The 20,049-nt window shown below is 39.5% G+C and overlaps 1 protein-coding gene across 1 annotated transcript in view; it reads left to right on the forward strand.

Annotated features, from left to right (window-relative positions):
* The window catches only part of PGM2L1 (phosphoglucomutase 2-like 1), a gene marked incomplete at its 5' end in the record, with an annotated part of 23,684 nt that extends 3,944 nt beyond the window's left edge, over positions 1-19,740 (forward strand). Inside the window, 12 exons of the mRNA XM_009584026.1 lie at positions 3,203-3,309; positions 5,708-5,792; positions 6,759-6,842; positions 9,182-9,375; positions 10,314-10,503; positions 10,740-10,837; positions 11,651-11,831; positions 13,464-13,557; positions 14,736-14,865; positions 16,195-16,384; positions 16,939-17,072; positions 19,638-19,740. Coding sequence (XP_009582321.1) covers positions 3,203-3,309; positions 5,708-5,792; positions 6,759-6,842; positions 9,182-9,375; positions 10,314-10,503; positions 10,740-10,837; positions 11,651-11,831; positions 13,464-13,557; positions 14,736-14,865; positions 16,195-16,384; positions 16,939-17,072; positions 19,638-19,740 — 1,590 coding nt within the window. The remainder of the gene's footprint in view (positions 1-3,202; positions 3,310-5,707; positions 5,793-6,758; positions 6,843-9,181; positions 9,376-10,313; positions 10,504-10,739; positions 10,838-11,650; positions 11,832-13,463; positions 13,558-14,735; positions 14,866-16,194; positions 16,385-16,938; positions 17,073-19,637) is intronic.
* Positions 19,741-20,049: the final 309 nt, after the last annotated feature.

Raw genomic sequence — 20,049 nt, forward strand, 5'->3', positions numbered from 1 at the left:
GTAACCCATCACTGACCTCCGCAAGACCAGTCATCTCTCTTGATGCATCAACCAAAAATCTTTCCATCCCATTCTTGATGCCATCACTTCCCCTCATTCTCTTTTGAAATTGATCATAAGGGACTGGACATGCAAGAGGATTATTTTAAACGTGACTGTAGAAGCAGACTAGATCTGTCTGTGAATTTTATATAGGGAAATCACCTGAACTGTGCAGTGGTATAAACATTTGTAATACTTCAGTTTTAGATCCACTGAGGCGGTTACACATTTGTATGCTGACACTTGCTAATAAGTTACTAATTATCACCAAGTAGGTAATGGCAAGATGTTGATTTGGATATCTTCAATTTAGAAGCAGTAGCTATCCCAGGAGAGGTTAGATGGGGACACTATCAAAACCTGAGTCTTGTAAAAGGGAAGTAGGAATTCTTTAAATTGAGCAACTTATTAAATAAAGGACTTATCCCAAGAGGTGTTGGAGTTACTAACTGCCCTCTGAGAAAGGGAGAATGGCACCTGGAAAAAAATAGGTGTGAACTCGAGTAGAGCATTCAGATAGTGGAGAGACTCTGCATTCACTTCCTCTCACTGTCATTTTTTATTTATTTTTATTTCCTGCAGCTTTAATAAAGGTATTTGGATAGTTAACAAGTCCAGTAGGGCTGGACTAACTTCAGCTGTGGGATCTTTGGCTAATCTTAAAGTATTTTGTTCTTGTACTGCATATCACATTGTCTTAATTTTAGGCTAAACTCCTCCATGGCAGAAAGTAAAGACATTCCCGTTTTTATTAATTTGAAATCTTTGACCTCTGTCAAACCGTGAAGCTGGTTTAAGAGGATGTACTAGGAAAAATCTTGCCTCACCCTTGACGAAAGTGTTAGTTAGATTGTAGTGGCACCCAATAGCTGCCAAAAATGCTCAGGCAGAAATAGCTGGGATGAGGTGCAGGGGAGAAAGCACAGGAGATCAAATCTGCCAAAAAGATCAGTACAGGCCCTTTCTTTGCAACAAAAATAAATCAGTTCTGCTGTGTTTGAGGAATGAGGGAATGGAAAGCTGGGAGATGTATAAGGGTGCGGGCATTAGAGCCAAAAAGCCAGACCAGCTATGATGGTTGTCATTGGGAAGTAAGGGGGTGGGTAAGAAATTTGATGTGCGGAATCCTAGAGGTGGCAGGGTTGCCAGAAAGTTCAAAGGATGCCTCTGCTGTGAAGGGAGAGCTGCTGGGGGGTAGGTGTGAAATAGGTAACAGCTTTACATTTGTGAAAAGTGGTTTGTGATGTGTGACTTTCTTATGTGGACAGGATTATTAGTTGTTCTACCTGAACTTACCTTGATTCATGCTGCTTCTGAAAAAGCTTATATAACCCTGGTTTTTTTTCTGCTTTTAACTAGTACTGGTTTGTCTAATATGGTCCTGCTTCTTCCATAAATTTTGTCTTTTCTGTGCATTTTTTTGATGTTTGAGGAACTAGTTCAGATAAAACTCTGCAATGTGCTCTGACCCCAAGATACCGCTAGCCTAGATAGGGGATCTGTTCATCTGCTGTTCATCTCTCTAACTGTTACTCAATCTGCTCTAGTTAAACTTGAACAAGTTTTCCCCATTCCTCTATCTCTTGTCTCTTTACAATTGTGAATGAAAGTTCTTGATAAGTTGTCAGGGCGGTGTGAACATGTTTGTGTATCAACACATTTCAGTTCAGTGTGAAGGTGACTTCAGGTGGCAGTCATGCCATGGCATAGCTTCCAGTTCTGTCAGTATTCAAAGATTTTTATTTAACATTTTTCTCTCTCTGTGAATCCCTCTATAGACACCCTGCATCTGCAGCTGAAATATTTTCCAAAGAGATGCTGCTATCCACTTGTTCATGCTTTGAAGCACATTCTTTGGTGGAAAGGGCAAGAACCATTATAAAAAACTGAGTTCAACTGAATTTCATGGGTAGGAGTCAGGCTAGCTTTCTGGTTGAGAGATTGCTTATTGGTGATACTGAGTCAGATCCAGATAAGAACGTTGCAAAGAATTGCATGTAATACTGGGGGAAAAATCTGTTTAATTCTAGTACAAAACACCCCCGCTCCTTCTATCAAGAGGAAACTTCTACCCTCATAAGAGGTAGCCTTTTCAGGATAAGCTTGGCTATGGTAAGTTCACAGTGGTTTGTGTTAGGGAAGGCTGCTTTCTGATTGTAGTGAGCTGTAGCCTCTGGAAACTTCTGTTATCAATAGTGCTTCTATCTTTTTGTCTAAAACTGCTGATCCATCCTGGGTTGTTTCTGTGATGGATCTCCAGAGAGATTCTAACTGGGAGATGAATGGATGTGAAGGCCACAGGGAAGGCGAAGCTGGAACACCATGTAATGCAGTATTTCAAAGAGCACCTATCTCCTCCTGTTCTGGAAAGAAGGGGTGGCTGACTGAGAGGCTGTTTGTTTTTCTCCTGTGTATGTTTCAGTGCATATTTCTCCTCACCCCCAATGTGTTTTAAAAATTTAGTCCTTTAATCTGCTCCCCTTCTCCCTATGATATCTTGCCATTGGAAATGTTCTGCCTTGATGTAGAGAAGACAGCTTGTGTTTATGTTATTGTATCTGCATAGTATATAAATCAAGGATTTTAATCTGTCCACCTGGAGCAGGTCACTAGTAATAAACTTCTGTTTGAAAAAGTGGGTAAGGATGAAGCATCCTTTTAACGCAAATTTAGAACTAACACTTTGGAAGCAGTGCTGGAAAGGTGCCTGACTTGTACTGTGAACACAAGGATAAAGACTAGCACTGACTAGCAGTAGCCTTATATTGCCTGAGTGGATGGACTTTCAAAAAATGGATTTTTCTCAATTGGGTCTATAAGAAGATGGTTTGAATGCATAAAAGCACAGTATGGATTGAAAACAAGTATTTGCTGCTTGAAGATTTTGCTGACTTAAGCGTTCTGTTCATGCTATTTGGTCACTTATTGTACTGCTTTTATTTCCCACAACTCTTTCTCTGTTTGCTTTCTTCCTTTCTGTGAACACTTTGGGGAAAAATAAATACGCTGCTTTTGTGAATATCATTATTGATGTTTTTGCTGAGCTGTATTTTGCCTAGTGACATTATACATCCTATGTGAAAGATCATTTTTAATGTTTGTGTGTGCTGCACTAGAGCTAATTCTTCCCTACTTTTTTCTTCTTTTTCTTTCTTTCCAGGGGATCTACAAGTATCTTGAGAGGTGTTTTTCAGACTTTAAGCAGAGAGGCTTTGTTGTTGGATATGACACACGAGGTCAGGTGACCAGCAACTGCAGCAGTAAGAAGTATGAGTATTGATTACATTTGCAAGACTAGAAATTAAATTGTGGCTTTAAATGCATTCTGTTCTATCAGAATATTTTTGTCATGAACTGTGCACAACCCTTAGTCCATTTAAATAGTAATGAAGAGAGGCATGGACTAAAGCCTTTATAATACCAGTTGCCAGCAAATGTGGAATGTAAGGCTAGTCACTTCACCAAAGAATTTACAGTCTAAATGCACGAGAACATTAGGCAGACATTAAGAAGTTGATATGCCCGGAGAGAAATTTGAATGTGAAGGTAAATTCGGAATACTAACATCTAGCTTGAAATCACTAAATGTTAATGCACTATTGTTAACACTGTCGTTCTTTTGTATTATGCATCTGACTTAAGCTTGCTTGGGGGAGAAGAATTCTACCTGCAGCCTACTGTAACCCAGTATTTTGGTACCCTTCTGCTAGTCTGCGATCTCAGTGTATTTCCACATTGGGAATATTTTACCTGGAATGTTTAAAATGTAAACTTCCAGTAATGCCAAATAGTGCTTTTTTCAAGGAAAGGGGAGAGAGGATCTGTAAAAGAACTGCTTTCTGAATTCTGTAAGGAGTCTTAATCCCTTGTCATTTGGGGAGCAAAACACATGTTGTAATGGCATGCTTTACAAAAAAGCCAACCCAGCAGCTAATTATTTTTTAATTAATGAGTAGTTAATTATTGTTGTTAATGTAGTTATTGTAGTTAATTGTTGTAACTAATGTAGTCTTTTTTTTATTTTTGTCAACGTTCAATATTCTAGGGATGTAAAAGTTCTTGGTATAGTAGAGCACAGATTCCAAGAGTTTCTCCATTCCCCTGAAGTCTGCCTCTCCACGCCTTCCTGTCTGGTCTTCAGATACGTGTGGCACATTATCCACCAGGCTTTGGCATAAGGGTTTTAAACTCACCTGTTACACTGTTTGCAAGGCTGTTACCCAAATTGTCTGGGTTACACACAGTTTAAAAACGTGGAAGTGTAAGAAAAACATTCCTTTTCAGCCACACAAAGCTTGGAATTAAGACTTGATGGCAGCGCAGTTGTTGTATTTCACGTGTCAAAGGAGCAAATCGGTTCTCAAGTACATGTTTCTTTTATCCCCTTGGGATGCCACACAGTTACAGTAGTGCTAAAATAAAATTGACCCTCCCCAAGAGTGTTTTCAACTGGATCAGTGTGCTTATCCAGCACTATGTGAGCAGGAGCGCCCCTTTCTTTGCATCAGTTCCAGTGCCGAGGGAGATGGCAGACTGTCTGGCTGTATCCCGCAATTAAGTTGATGTAAACCATTGTGATACACAAGCAAAATTTCAGTAGCTTCAGCTACAAGCTGAGCTCTCAAACTCTTTTAAGTGGTTTCAAGTTACATTTGATAGGTGCTATAGTGAAATTCTGAGTAACTGAAACTTAGACTACAGTATACTCATCATGGGAGATAAGGAAGCAAGTATTAATGCTTGTCTGTAAAAATGAGTGAGCAAAGCAAACTTACACTATTTAATCTCTCATCTGTTTTGACTCTGAGACTTCCCATTAACTACTGAGCTGTGTGTACCTGACTTTAAAAGAACAGTTTCATATCAAACAGTTACCTGAAGGAGAATGAGTTTCCCTGCTGCTTGAAAGGAAAAGTTTATAATAATGGCAAGGTTTAAAAACATGCTTGTCTGTAAAAATGAGTGAGCAAAGCAAACTTACGCTATTTAATCTCTCATCTGTTTTGACTCAAGACTTCCCATTAACTACTGAGCTGTGTGTACCTGACTTTAAAAGAACAGTTTCATATCAAACAGTTACCTGAAGGAGAATGAGTTTCCCTGCTGCTTGAAAGGAAAAGTTTATAATAAAGGCAAAGTTTAAAAACATGGGTGCTGTTACTGTTTCTAAACTTTCTGGAATAAGAGCATGCTGGTTTGCGGAAGTATATTTTAGGAATAGGTCTGCTTCATGGATATTGTCTGAAGCTGCTGAACAAGGCTGGCAAACAAGCTTTGCTGTGTGGGGTACTGAATCCTTTTCCAAACCTGCTGTTGCAGACATCTGGCACTTTAAACTTTTTGTGAGATTGGTTCTGTCCTTGAATGAAGGACAAGTGTGACACCAGTAGGTTTTGTATCTTTGGTTTTGATATCACTGGTTTATTTACATGGTTGACTGAAGTGCCTTGTGCTCTTCAAGCAATGAATAAAAGCACTGTCTTGGATTCTACAGCCTGAAAACTGTGTTACATTGGCTGTACGAACTGTAGGATATGACTCCTAGTGTAAGCCAAAAAACAATAGAGCGATTTAAGAATCAAGTGAAATGAAGGTTACAGTAATGCCATATGGCTGTTGGATTGTCATGGGGAGTTGACTGAATTTTTCTTTTTCATGTTGGTAGACTTGCAAAGCTCACTGCAGCAGTCCTACTGGCTAAAGATGTACCTGTATACTTCTTTTCCACGTATGTCCCTACACCGTTTGTGGTGAGTCATCTTCTCTTTTATATGGTTGAATCATGCAGTTAAGGGAGTATTTTAAAGTTTACTAAAAATGTGAACTGGCAATTTTCTTCTCAAATTCCATTGTTTAAATGGAAAAATAGAGGCTGCTTACTACACTTGGCTTTTCAAGGAGGCTGTTACAAGAATGTCGCTGAATTCTTCTGTGTGCAGGTAGTCAATAGAATCACACTTTGCCCTAGGCTGCCGTGTGAGGGCAATAGTTACTGCAGTCCAGGCTTTGCTCTATTAGTCACAGGTGAAGCGTTCTGCTATTCTTTTATTCTGTGCTTAAACACCTGGGTGTCATAAGGGTCAAAGATGATATTTATGTGTGTGTCAATATATACACATATATAGGGACCATAGGTTTTTGGACATAAGACTTACACTGCTTAGAGTGGAAGAAATGAAGGATTGCCTCTACTTTTAATATCTCAGAAAACAGAGCTTTCTGTTCTAGTCACAGAAGCTTTTTCTTGCAGGGTTTTAAATCCTTGTTTTCTCTTCTGCAAGCTTTTCTAGTGCTGTGGATCTTGTTTGGAGGGGAGGACTGAAAGGACTGGATGCTCTTTAGCTGGAAATACCTGTAACTTGTTTTTCAACAAGCCTTTTGGTGAATTCCTTCATTCTGTTTCAACCTGGTTTTCTCAAATACTAGTGTAATCTGAGTGTAGGCTTTCTTTAGTTGGCCAGTTAATAATTGTGTTTATGTAATTGGTAAATAGAATAATGTTCCTATGCGACAGAATAGAACATGCTTTCTCTCTATTACTAGCTACAGGAAACAGAATGATGAGCATTCATGTATAATTTTCAAATAAACTGCTGAAACATTAAGAGCCGCTTCTCCTGTAGCATCCTATTGCATAACTGTCCTAATAATGTAATGTTAATTGTGCCAGCTGCAGAACTCTTGGGTAAATTGACATTTCTGGGTTTCCTTTGCAGCCCTATGCTGTTCAGCAGCTCAAAGCTGTGGCTGGTGTGATGATCACAGCATCCCACAACCGGAAGGAGGACAACGGATACAAGGTAAGGCTTGAACTTGAAGTTCGTAGCATGTCACAGCCAGTTGTTTTCCAGTATTATCTACATGCCTTTGGCATTTCGCGGCTTCTGGAGTGCACGTGTGTGTACATTAGAGGGAGAAATTATTTCAAGTAATTCATCCTTCTACAACCTGAATCACACACACTTTTGTCTGTGACTAGAACTTAAGACCACACTGCTTGTGTATCTTGAGCACAAGTTTTTTGTTACATTCCATAGAGTCTAATCAGCAGCTGAAGAAATGTTTAAGCAATTTATGTGTTCACTTCTTAGACTTAAAAACGAGTTTAAAACTAAGCTAGAATGTAAGTGAATTAGTCCACACAGTAGGTAACTGTGCTGAAGATGGTGACGGTTTAAGAATTGGTTAATAAAACTTTGTAGTAGTGTGTTGATCCCTGTGAGGTTGTTTTCCTGGGCGTTGAGAGAGAGGCGGGTGGCTTCATTTGGAAAGCTTGGAACAATATAAAATCATTGGGTTGGATGGGACCTTTAAAGGTCACCTAGTCCAACCCCCCTGCCATGGGCAGGGACATCTTCAACTAGATCAGGTTGCTCAGAGCCCCGTCCAACCTGACCGTTAATGTTTCCAGGGATGGGGCATCTACCACCTCTCTGGGCAACCTGTGCCAGGGTTTCACCACCCTCAGCATAAAGAATTTCTTCCTTATATCTAGTCTAAATCTACCCTCTTTTAGTTTAAAACCATTCCCCCTTGCCCTGTCCTGCTAAAAAGTTTGTCCCCATCTTTCTTATAAGCCCCCTTTAAGTACTGAAAGGCTGCAATAAGTCTCCCCGAACCCTTCTCTTCTCCACACTGAACAACCCCAGCTCTCTCAGCCTTTCTTCATAAGAGAGGTGTTCCATCCCCCTGATCATTTTCTTGGCCTCCTCTGGACCCGCTCCCACAGGTCCATGTCCGTCCCATGGTGAGGACCCCCGAGCTGGACACAGCACTGCAGGTGGGGTCTCACCAGAGCAGAGGGGCAGAATCCCCTCCCTCGACCTGCTGGCCACGCTGCTTTGGATGCAGCCCGGGATACAATTGGCTTTCAGGGCTGTGAGCGCACGTTGCCGGCTCATGTCCAGCTTTTCATCCACCAGCACCCCCAAGTCCTTCTCGGCAGGGCTGCTCTCAATCCCTTTATCCCCTAGCCTGTATGGATACCAGGGGTTGCCCTGGTATATATTATGTATAAACATACATAATAACAAATGCTGCTTTTGCAGTATTGTAATGCAGTATTTCCTTTCTAAACTTCATAAGAATCTGAATAAACTTTAAACTTTAAGTAAACTTAGCGTTCTAGAAGCTTAGTAACAGGTCAATAAGTAATGGCAATGATAGGAAAACCAGTCTTATTCTGCAGAGATAACTCTTGGAGGTGGTTGTACTGCACTTGTCCTCTGTGGAGCAAGATGTAAAGTACTTCACTAGCCTTTACTTTTGCTTATCTATAGCAATTAATTAGAAAATAAGTCACATCAGTTTTCCAGGTGCTTCATTTATTAAGAAGCTATTACATTTGTGTCTTCAGATACAAAAAACTTTACTTTTGTCAGGATATTGTTTTTTCTAGTCTTTCACAAGAATTGTTTTATCTTTCACTATTTCCCCTGTGAATTCAGCAGCTTCTGAAGGTTTTGGACAATTTTAACCAAACTTGAGAAAACCATAGTTTTGAAGATCCTGAGTACCCATGGGTTTCATGAAAACCAGCAGACAAGAAAAGAGAGACAGATTGGTCTGAATAGAAAGTCTGCACTGTAAACTCAACCATGCTCTTGGAAACAAACTGTGGGAAAACAGGCATCTAAATAATTCTTTAACAAAGACTTTTATAGTTCAGGGTTTGATAGTGTTTCCAGCTGAGAGATTACAGTTGTTCAGTTACGGAAAAACATCTACCTTGGCACACTGCTTATCTGTTTTGCTTTGATTTCAAAAACAAGTTGTGCTTCTTTTTCAAAAGGAATGCCAGAGTAGTAGAAGGTAATGTTTTTCTTCTGTTACTGTTTGCGCAACACTCTCAAATGTAAGTGCCCAGTTTCGGTTTCTCACGTCCTGATGATTTCAGTCATAATAGTTGAATACCACCTTTTTTGAAAACGGGTTGTGTTGCTAAGTAGCTATCATTACATAACTGAAATCATAAACTGTGGTTCCAAAAGACTTTTGAGAATCAAGCCAGTCTGATGCTAGCCTTTTCTGTACGACTTCAAGAAGCAGGAAGTATGCGGAATCCTTTAGCTAAAAGAATTTATCAAGTTAATAATCTTTGTAAATAAACTGTGTCTTGTTTTCCTTAAACTTATACCAGGTTTATTGGGAAAATGGAGCACAGATCACCTCTCCTCATGATAAGGAAATTATAAAGTGTATAGAAGAGTGTGTTGAACCATGGAATGGCTCTTGGAATGAGAATCTAGTAGACACCAGTCCCCTTAGACAGGATCCTCTGAAGAAAATTTGTGACTGTTACATGGAGGATCTGAAAAAGATCTGTTATCATAGGTATTGTATAAAACAAAATGTACTTAAATTATGTTTTTAAGTAAGCTCTGGGTTGCCTGTGGAAAACTGACTGCTGACAGATAGACTTCAATAATAAAGCATGCGATGTTGCCATACATAAACATTTTTGATTTGGGTATAGGGATTGGGCTGTCTTCCAACACTTTAATAGTTTTGGACCTGCCTGTAGTGATTGTTATCGTCACAAATCAGTGACTTGATTTCTGTCTTTACGGTTCATAGAAGCTGGGTGCTCCAATCTGCCACAGACGTCACTGTCTGCTTGAGGCCATTGCTCTGTGCTCTCCATGGTGGGAATAATTTTTGGTCATCTCCCCTTTCTGTCTCACCCCATCCCTTCTCTGATGTGTCATTAAATTGGATGGTCAGCGTCATTAGGACTAAACGATACTTCTTGACAATAAAGCAGCCCTGCCTTTGGACACTAGGCTACAGTATAGCACCCTGATGTGAACCATTTTATGCAAATGAATAGGCTCAGAGTTCTGAATAAAATGCAGAAATTCAGAGTAAAGGCAAGATGTACATGCATGGAATAGTGGTGAGAAGATTAAGTTTAAAGGTTAGGTGGGGCAGAAGACAAGAATAAAAGGAGGAAGATGAATAATGTAGGTAGAGTGGAGCCACAGTAAGATCTTCAGAGTGGTAGATGCAGAAATTAACAGTTCATTCTTGGGAGACTCTCAGCCAATTCAGCAGAAAGTAAATATCTCATTTTCCAGGAGAAGAAGCTTTAAACCAGCAGTGTGTAGTGAAAGTCCAAATGAGCACTTTTCACTCATTCCTTCTTTGAAATTGTTGCAGAAATCAGCAGAATAGTACAAAGCGTAACTGCATTTTCTTTTGCTTTTGCTTTCCCACATGAAAGTAGTCTTGTTAAATAACTAAAATCTTACTGAAATTTTTTTCCTTCTCAGGGAGCTAAACATTCAAACAAATTTGAAGTTTGTTCATACCTCTTTTCATGGAGTTGGACACGACTACGTGCAGTTGGCTTTCAAAGCATTTGGCTTTCAGCCCCCCATTCCAGTACCTGAACAAAAAGATCCAGATCCAGATTTCTCTACTGTCAAATGCCCAAATCCTGAAGAAGGAGAATCTGTGCTGGTATTTTTGTTTCTACTTCATCAGATTTCTATGAGCTTTCCTCTGTTTGGCTATGATACTGTGTTGAAAAATAAATCGAGGAAGAGAACAGGGAGTACCTGGCTTTCAGCTGTGTTAATACAGTGGGCAGTTCATATGAGATTTTCTTTCACTGCATGTTACATGTAAGTAGGAAGACTGTGGGTTTATTTGCTCTTGTGATTTCATTTTTTTTCCCCTCCCTCTTCTCCCACCAGGAGTTGTCACTGAGGCTTGCAGAGAAAGAAAATGCTAAAGTAGTAGTGGCCACTGATCCAGATGCAGATAGGCTAGCAGTGGCAGAGCAGAAGGAAAAGTAAGTGATGGGACCTTCTATTTTATCCCTTTCTGCAGAAGAGGTAGTGAAAAATCACAGAATATCCCCAGGTGATTGACAGGCATACACCTTCAACTCACTCTTCGCTGTTGTGGCTTAGCTATTTGGATATTTTTCTTGCTAGCTTAATCTTTTGGTATATACCAAAGTAATGTATTTTAAATAAAATCAGTTAATAACTCAGAAAAGATTAGATTAAATACTTACCAGTGTTACAGTAAATGGCCAAATAAAACTTAACTGAAAAGTTGAGTGGTTACTAAAGACAGTAAAATCTTGTTGTTACTGCTTTTTCACTTTTGTTAGGCAAACAAATTCTGCCTTGGGACAGTTAGCTGTTGTGGGCTTTTTTGGTTTTTTGTCTGTTTTTTCCCTGGCTTCTTCATATTGAATAGAAATTATTTTTCTTCCACTAACAGGCCAAAATTCTGATCATTGTGTAAGTAACTGTCTATAACGTGCGGTTGCGCAGGCATTGCCTGACTGCAATGTATAGACTATATAGACTGCTATACTTCTGTTTTGATAAATTAAAAAGACCTAAGCTCTTTTAAAGCTGACAGTAAGGATACTTAATTGGTATCTTTGCTTGCTAACAGAGTGCACTGGGCTTGTAAATCACTGAGATGTGATAAATGTGGAGTCCTGTTAGTACGGTGGCTTTGTATAGAGCAGCTTGTCTGTAGTGTGCTCAGATTCCTGTTGTTCCAGTGACTGCAGAAAACATCTCCCCCTGAGTGGATGCTCCTGGGAAACCTGAAAGAGCTCTTCTATTTTCTATCCTGTCTGCAGTGGCTGCTGGAAGGTGTTCACTGGCAACGAGCTAGCAGCTTTGTTTGGGTGGTGGATGTTTTCTTGCTGGAAGGAAAACTGCTCCGAAGATGCTGATGTTAAGAATGTTTATATGTTAGCGACCACAGTCTCCTCGAAAATTTTGAGGGCAATTGCACTTAAAGAGGGATTTCACTTTGAAGTAAGTGTGGCTTTTATTATGTCTTCTTGGCAGAGTAAAATCTGCTTGCCATGTTCTCTATCTAGCCCCCTTCCCCCCCCCCCCCCCCTTTACGAAATGAAAAATAGACAGATGACTTCCAGTCTTTTGGCTGGGAGTTTTTATGTGTCCCAACTTGCAGAGAATGCTGTATTACCTAGACAAGCCTGATTTCAGCATCTGCAGTGTTTCTCAATGCATGTTACAGTGAATGCAGTCTGTGAGATCAACTTATGCAAAGCTGCAAGGAGGCTGTAACAGGTGACACAAATTAAAACCTAAATTACATATAATAGAAATACCTTTGTCTTGGTTATTTTCCTAGAGATAAATTCTTCTTTGTGAGAGAATGAAAGTGTCTGCAACTTGGTGTGTTTACTACAAAAATGGAGTGCTTTTTGATGGATTTGTACCAAACGCTTACAGGTTACACAATGTTCCTTCAGGTGCCCAGATCACTATTAGGTTTTACTTCAAATAGTGACAGACAGAGGAACTCTTATGTTCATATCTTTAATGTAGTTTCATTAAGGACTTGATAAAAAAGAAAACGGGGGGTGCCCCTGCAGACTGACAGTTATTATTTTAGTTCCTGCATTCAAATTAAGTACTTTGATTTCTGAGACTGTTGTGTGTTGGCCATAAGAGATGCAAGTGCTCTAAAGCTCAGCACAAAGATCCACGTCTTGTTTAATACATGTCTTAATTAAATCCATGTGCAATAGGAAAAAATATTTTGCCAAACAATGAGGAATTAAAAACTAAAGTTGAAAGCAACTCTGAAAACCATTTTGAGTGACTGTCCTTAATATGCTTAATAAGGTTGAATATCACTGCCTTGTAGTGAATTTCATTATCTCACTAATACTGTTCATATTTTTTTTTTTCTGGAAAGGGATACATTTGACTGAAAAAAAAGCTAGGAATTTACAGAACCCCTTGGTCTCCTGTAAAAGCTTCCCTTCTTTGTACCTTCCTTCTCTCTAAGAAGGACTGCTTCTTAGCTTTTGACTGCTTTTGCATGATTTGAAGAGCACAAGCGGTGCTCTTCCCTCCCATCACCCAAAATTGCTGTTTATATTTCTGTAACTTTTCCTTTTGAATAACTTTGTGCTGTTGTCTCATCTGATAAGCACTACGGAAGATCTTATCTGATCTCGGAGAGAACCACAGTCTCTCAAGCACGCTTACTGCTTGATTTGATATTCATGTCCTAGTTGAGTATTCACTAGTAAAATGCTATCCAGTGACTCTTTGCCTTAGATTCATAATCTAAACTGAAGATATGACTTGTCTAATGTTTGCCTTTACTGTCCCTATTCTGTTTATCAATTAATTAGATTTAAATTCAGGGAATTTTTTTTCAAGAAAATCAGAAAAATGTCCTTAAGCTTTAGTGTTTCGACTTTGCAGTTGTCTTTCCCATTGACCCTAAAATTCAGAATGCATCATCTTTTTTTTTTTTTCCTTTCTTTCATTTGTTTGTTCGGTTTTGGTTTTTTTTTTGAGTCTGAAGCATCCCAGAAGTAAAGGGAATAGTGGCTACACTTCCTTCTTTGACTTGAAACTAAATTGAAAGTGTGTATTTAATGCACTTTTATTTTTCTGTTTCAGGAAACACTCCCTGGCTTTAAATGGATTGGAAGTAGAGTAAAAGATCTCCTAGATAATGGAAAAGAAGTTCTCTTTGCATTTGAAGAGTCTATTGGTGTGTAATATCACTTTAAAATGTTGAGAACTGTTGGGGGGGAAATGCAACTAAAAAGGAGTGGTCTTAGTTATGAAACAAAACACAAAAGTACTTTATTTTTATTCTTGTAGTTACTAGCATTGGTATTTAGCTCTCATCAAATCAACTTGCCAACTATCATAATAAATGATACATGAATCTATGATTCTGGTATTGTGCTTGTGCAGTTTCCTGATACAAACCTGTTCTGATACAGGTTGAAAGTCCTGAGATGCCAGCGCCAAACTGCTGTTGCTTTGTAGCCTTTTAGCTGAGATTAAGCATAGGATCTGTTCGTAAACAGTTTAATATCTTACAGGTCCTCTCTGTGAGGACTTGCTATTAATGGCTATGTGGAGCTGTGAGGTGGCTTGCTTCGGTCACGCTATCCATCGCACCAGTACTGCAGTCTCTCCAGGAGCTCTACACCTTCCCCTCATACTTCAGAACAATATGTGAGGAATCCAGACATGTGCAGGAATAGCATTAAATACCTTATGGAAGTGTGTGAATGTTCCATATTTATCTTGGTAATCTTGCTGACACCACTTATCTGTAGAGAACTGTGTAGTGAACGTTTTGGCTATAGGAATTCTCCACTTCTTAGGATGAATGGCAGCTTTCTGGGACAGCATATTCACATGCAATATGGCATTTGAAAATGAAGCACGCACTGAAGAGGGTGTGTGTCCATGCCAGTTTCCTTCATAAAATTAAAGAAGCTTTTAGCCATAAGGAGTTGCTCATGCATCCCTTCAGAAAGAAGGCATCTTGGCAGTATTGTGGAGCACTGGTTTATGGGTTACCATGGCCATATCTGTATGGGTTCCTTTGATTCAAATTACTGGCAAGACTCTTTGCAGTATCGGTGCACAAAACAAGCAAATTTTTATGTTTAGCGCTCTACCCTGAGAGATCTCCTCAGAGAGCAGATGTTATCAGTCTGGAATTAGTTGATTATAGCATGTATCTTTCCAGCCCTATAACCCTTAAGTTAATCAAATTTCTTAGAAAAGGGGAATGCATATGCAGTAATAAAACCAGCTTACATGTATTGGCCAATTCTCTTTTACAGGAGAGAGGTTAAAACTTCAATCAAGTAAATCAGTGTAATAGTATGTCAGGTTATTTTTCCACAATCAATTTTTTATTTTTAGGCTTTATGTGTGGCACATCAGTGTTGGATAAAGATGGCGTAAGCGCAGCTGTGGTCATAGCGGAAATGGCAACCTACCTGGAGGGCAAGAACCTAACACTAGCACAGAAACTCATTGAGATATATGAAACGTAAGTTGTATTTTTCATTGGTATGTTCTACTTAGCTATTTTGGAGCTGGGAATAATCTAGTAAATATTTTTTTAATGCATCCTTTAGATGTTTTCTCATTGTAAGTTGTGTTTTTTCTGATGCTACGATGGACTACAGTCTTCGGTATTACAGATACCACTTGAATACCACATCTCCCAAAGGACTAAAGAGGCCCTTTCTATCATGTCTCTGCGATAAATTGTGAAAGAGTAGAATTTTGCATATGGATCCACCAGGGCAAAGTTTTCTCTCTTATTTGAGTCATGCTATGTTACTTCTCTTATCTTCTGATGGGTAGCTATATCTTAGTTGTGGTCTGTGTGCCTCTCTTTAAACACTTAATGTTTTCACTTAAACACCGTCTGGGGATTGTTAGAAGATCACGTGCTGTTCTTGCAGAGATTTGTAATGGAACAGAAGTTAAAAGAATGGCCTGTGTCAATAGCTATGGACACAATTCACGGCAATAAAATGAGGAACACGTTTATGTCAGAATTAAGTCATGTACTATGATAAGCCCAGTTCATGAGCGGAAGCTCCTGTGCTTTAATGGAACTGGCGGCACAGTTACAGCAAATCATATATGCCATTCCTTTTCCTGCCGGTCCAGCAGAAAGACAGACTGTGGCCCTTAGATACTTGGAACGAGGAAGCACAAATGGTGGTCAGCATTTATCTCTTTATGGCACTCAGGACTTCACTCTGTCATATGCAAACTGTAGCAAAAACAATTCTGCACAGCTGGATTGAAAAGCTGTCAATGATAGAGATAACAGAAGGATTCATCTTCCAGTCACACTTAACTTTTTAAGCAGAGGAGTGAAGAATAACTTAAATTTCAACATGCAAACATTGTTGCTGCACCTAGTGAGTGCTTGCATTAGGTCTGATTGGGGATAGCAGTTTTAACTTGGATGAAATAATCAGTCACCTTCCTCAGAGGCTGTTGAAATAATCTGTTGTTGTGGCTGCTCGTGTGGCTACAGCAGACAATTTTTGATGGTGTGGGAGTGATACTGCATATTAATTTCCTGAGGGCTACCAAGGCTGCACTTAGCCAAATGGTTGGCTTTTATTTCTTTGGAACTGAAGCCTTTGCTTGAATTTAAAAATAGTTTAAGATGTTCTGAGTAACGCAGTGAAATCTGCTTCAGAGTCCAAACATTTGCCTATAAATATCTGTTTCCACAGCTGTGAGAACTGCATTCTTTTTCTATTACTGCTTTCCCAAACAGGGGTTTTCTTTAGATACCAAATGTGCAGAAAACTTCTGAATCTTGTAACTGAAAATGTTAATCTGCTTGTAGGTATGGATATCACATATCAAAGACCTCCTATTTCTTGTGCTATGATCCTCCTACTATCAAAAGGATATTTGAGAAACTTCGGAACTTCAATGCCCCTCAGACTTACCCAAAATTTTGTGGTATTTACAATATATTACATGTACGAGATATTACCACTGGCTATGATAGCAGCCAGCCGCATAAGAAATCGGTGAGTTACAAAGTATTTTTGCAGGAGCTTCTGTTGTTGAAGAGAGTGAAAGTTAAATACACCAAGAACTATGCAGAAAGATGTACTATGTCAACTAAAATGACAGTATAATTACCAATAAGCATCTGTTAAGATTGCTTAACAACATTTACTGGGGAGAAAACTGCTTAAATATGAAATGGCTTGGTTATTGTGTTGACTATTTTGATATAACAATGAATTAACTTTATTAGTTGAAGTGAGCTTGATGCTCCTGCGACTCTTAAGCTGTCTAGCAGGCTTCCAGATGTTGGGATTCCAGTGGGAGTAAGAAACAGTCCTGTTATCCTGAAACACTGAGTCTGATCTAGGCGATAGGCTTGTCAGGCTGAAATGACTTGTTCTAGTCTGTTGCATTAGCTGGTGGATGTATACTGTAGAGGATTTCAGCCTGTTTGTTTAGCTTTGTATGTGCTGAATGTTGTATTTTTTAAAAAACAAACAAACAAATCCCAAAAATCCCCATTTTTGTGTTAGTTGGGCTGTTCTGTAATAAAATGTTGTTGTTTATGTAGGTGCTGCCAGTGAGTAAAAGCAGTCAGATGATCACTTTTACATTTCAAAATGGTTGTGTTGCCACCCTTCGGACAAGTGGAACAGAACCAAAGATCAAGTACTACGCAGAGATGTGTGCGCTGCCCGAACAGAGGTCAGTAGCAGGTCTGCATGTACACGTTGCAAGATGTCTTTGGGCTGAACGGTCAGTGTGCAGGAATCGATTCCCTGCCTGGTGGGGGATTCCTCTGCTGCCTCCTTGGAGACCTGAGCCCCAGTTGACTGTTCCAGCCTGTTAAACTGGCTGGAGCGATGCACATTCCCGCTCATAAGGGATCCCCTCTGTAGTGGATGAGACAAAGAATTGAATTTTCAGCATCTGCTACAGTAGGAGACTTCTTTTATTAACCCAGTTCCTCATTCACTTAGAATTAAAAAGTGACAAAGTTGTGCTGCTGCTGGCAAGTATGCTTAAATCCAGCTGGATTCCTGTTGCATTTGGGAATCTGCTGTGTTGCTCTGAGCTACTGGATGGTAACTAGGGGTCTGTCCCCTCTTGACAGCCACCTGGATTGAGCTTCTTCCAGTTTAAAAGGGGGGAAAAAATATAGGGTATGTTTACAGCATTGAAATCGGGAGTGCAAATGAGGAGCCTAAGTTCTCAGTTTAGCTAACGGAGAGAAGCAGGCTGTTGAACTGGATTCCTAACCTAAACTGCGTGAGTACCCCTCCTTTTAGACTTGTGTTCCAACATTCCTGTGGAGCAGAGAATTGAAAATAACATAAAGGGACCTCTGATTTGGTATTTATTTCTACTTGTTGGCAGGAACATGAGCATGGTTTTTATCACTGAACATTTTGGTCAGATTTAGGCAGTCAGTGGACAGTGAGTGGTAGATTGTCTTTGCTTGTAAATTGTGCACGTGAGGGGATACATGTCCATGCCTAGACAGCTTTCCACAGGTTACTGAAGTATTCTTTAAAACACAGTTTATTGCTACATGAAGTCTAATAACACAGGTACGGCCCATCTTCTGAATCATGTTTTTAAATTGTTTTGAATTGACCATGGAACAACAGCAGTCAGAAGTGGCAGGAGTTCTACATCCCAATTTTCTGAATGGCAGCTCTTGCCAGATCCATGCCTAGACAGCTTTCCACAGGTTACTGAAGTATTCTTTAAAACACAGTTTATTGCTACATGAAGTCTAATAACACAGGTACGGCCCATCTTCTGAATCATGTTTTTAAATTGTTTTGAATTGACCATGGAACAACAGCAGTCAGAAGTGGCAGGAGTTCTACATCCCAATTTTCTGAATGGCAGCTCTTGCCAGAAGCTTGTATTTATTTGGTCAGAGAGCTTTCTGATTGTCTGGCACATGAGTGCACTTCTTTGTTACGTGGATATGGAAATTCTCACTTCAGTTAGAACATGCTTGCATAAACCCAGGAGTGGGCAAGGTACCATTTGGTGTAAATGCTGAAGAAAAGGTAAGATATAGTTGAGGCAAACAGCTGTGCCAACAAGGAAGAAATAAATGCTAGAAATCTTGCCCTTAACCTAATCTTAACACAAGTGAGGGCCAGATGAGTAAGAGTAGTGGGAAGAGAAACAAAGTACCCAGGATGCTTTGATGCATCATTTGGGCTTCTGCTGCTGTTCATTCTGGTAAGTCAGAAAAATACATTGATGTTTAATTTTAGTAGTACCTGTGGTTAATGGCAGTTATTATCTGGAACATGAAATTGAACCAAGGAATCTTGAAAGCTTTTGAAGGCATAAAATAGTCTGTAGGAACCTCAAAAGGCACTCCTCTCCGTAATAGCTTTGCAAATATTTCTCCAAGTTGCTGTTTATTGATTATTCTTAAAAGCTGAGCATCAGGAAAGTCAGTTTTATTGCACCATTTTTGGGGTGTTTTTTAAAAAGTGGTGACCCGAAGGGCAATGATAACGGTTGGACTTGATGATCTTAGAGGTCTTTTCCAACCTTAATGATTCTATGATTCTATGATATATTGCCAGTTCCACAAATGAACAAAGCAAATGTAAATAAGCCTGTTTTGCCTATTTTCCTTTAAAAACAGACTGAGTTCTTCTCCCTCCAGTGAGACTTTTGGGGTAGGAGAGGGATTATGTATTTTTAAAGGAGTGTTGCAATACATTAGTGTTTGTGCATGTGGATATTGTCTTTTTACTTGAATGTCTGGGCATTTAAATAGGGAAAGGATCAGTATATTATGGTCACCTCTTGTGAGCCATGGCACTTTGCCTGATTACTTAATCCCCCTAAATTGTACTTTAGCCAAGATACAATCAGATACTGTGGATGGGCATCTGGATGCCGTGTAGAGAAGAATACAGGGTATCTACCTCTTCTACTAGTAGCTCATTCTTACTTTTTAATCCATTTACAGTCTGTGTCTGACCAGTCTTGCATTGGATTTGCAGTCGTTAGTTCTTGTGTTCTCTCTGCTAGCCTAGAGCCCTCTAGTGGCGATTATTGTTTGCCTTTAATTGAATTAAATTAAAATTAATATTGCAATAGTCCCTACTGAAAAGTAGCTTGTTAAAGCAAGCAGGTTGGAGTCTCTACACGTTGATGCTGGTAGGAAACATAACAGATCTAGTCTATCACCATCAGATCTTGCTTTTTTGTTTTTTAATAGATGCTTGGAGTTTCTCAAACCTCTGACATGGTATTGTTCTTTTCTAGTGACAGAACCGAGCTGGAAGAAGAACTTCAGAAGCTTATTGAAGCTTTGATTGAGAATTTTCTTGAACCTGATAAGAATGGACTGATCTGGCGCTCTGCTTAGATCTCCCGTAACTGGTGTTCAAAGAAGTGACCGCCTGCACTGCGTCACATGAAACAAAGGAACCAAGAACAGAACTCAGTTTAATACGTGTGCGTGTGTGTATGTGTGTTAAACAGCTACAGTTTTATTCTATAAAGAAGCAGCATTTTTTTGTCAGGCTTTTCGCCGAAGTCTGGGCTAGAAAATTGGGATAAGAAGAGGAAGTGAGAGAAAAGGACTGAATTTATTATTACAATTTCCTGTCCTTTTGACCAAAAGACTAATTAATGCACACAATGCAAATGAACTGCCCTAGTGGGTTTAAGATAG

The sequence above is a fragment of the Fulmarus glacialis genome, unplaced genomic scaffold (genome assembly GCF_000690835.1).
Source record: "Fulmarus glacialis isolate BGI_N327 unplaced genomic scaffold, ASM69083v1 scaffold4188, whole genome shotgun sequence".
NCBI lineage: Eukaryota > Metazoa > Chordata > Aves > Procellariiformes > Procellariidae > Fulmarus > Fulmarus glacialis.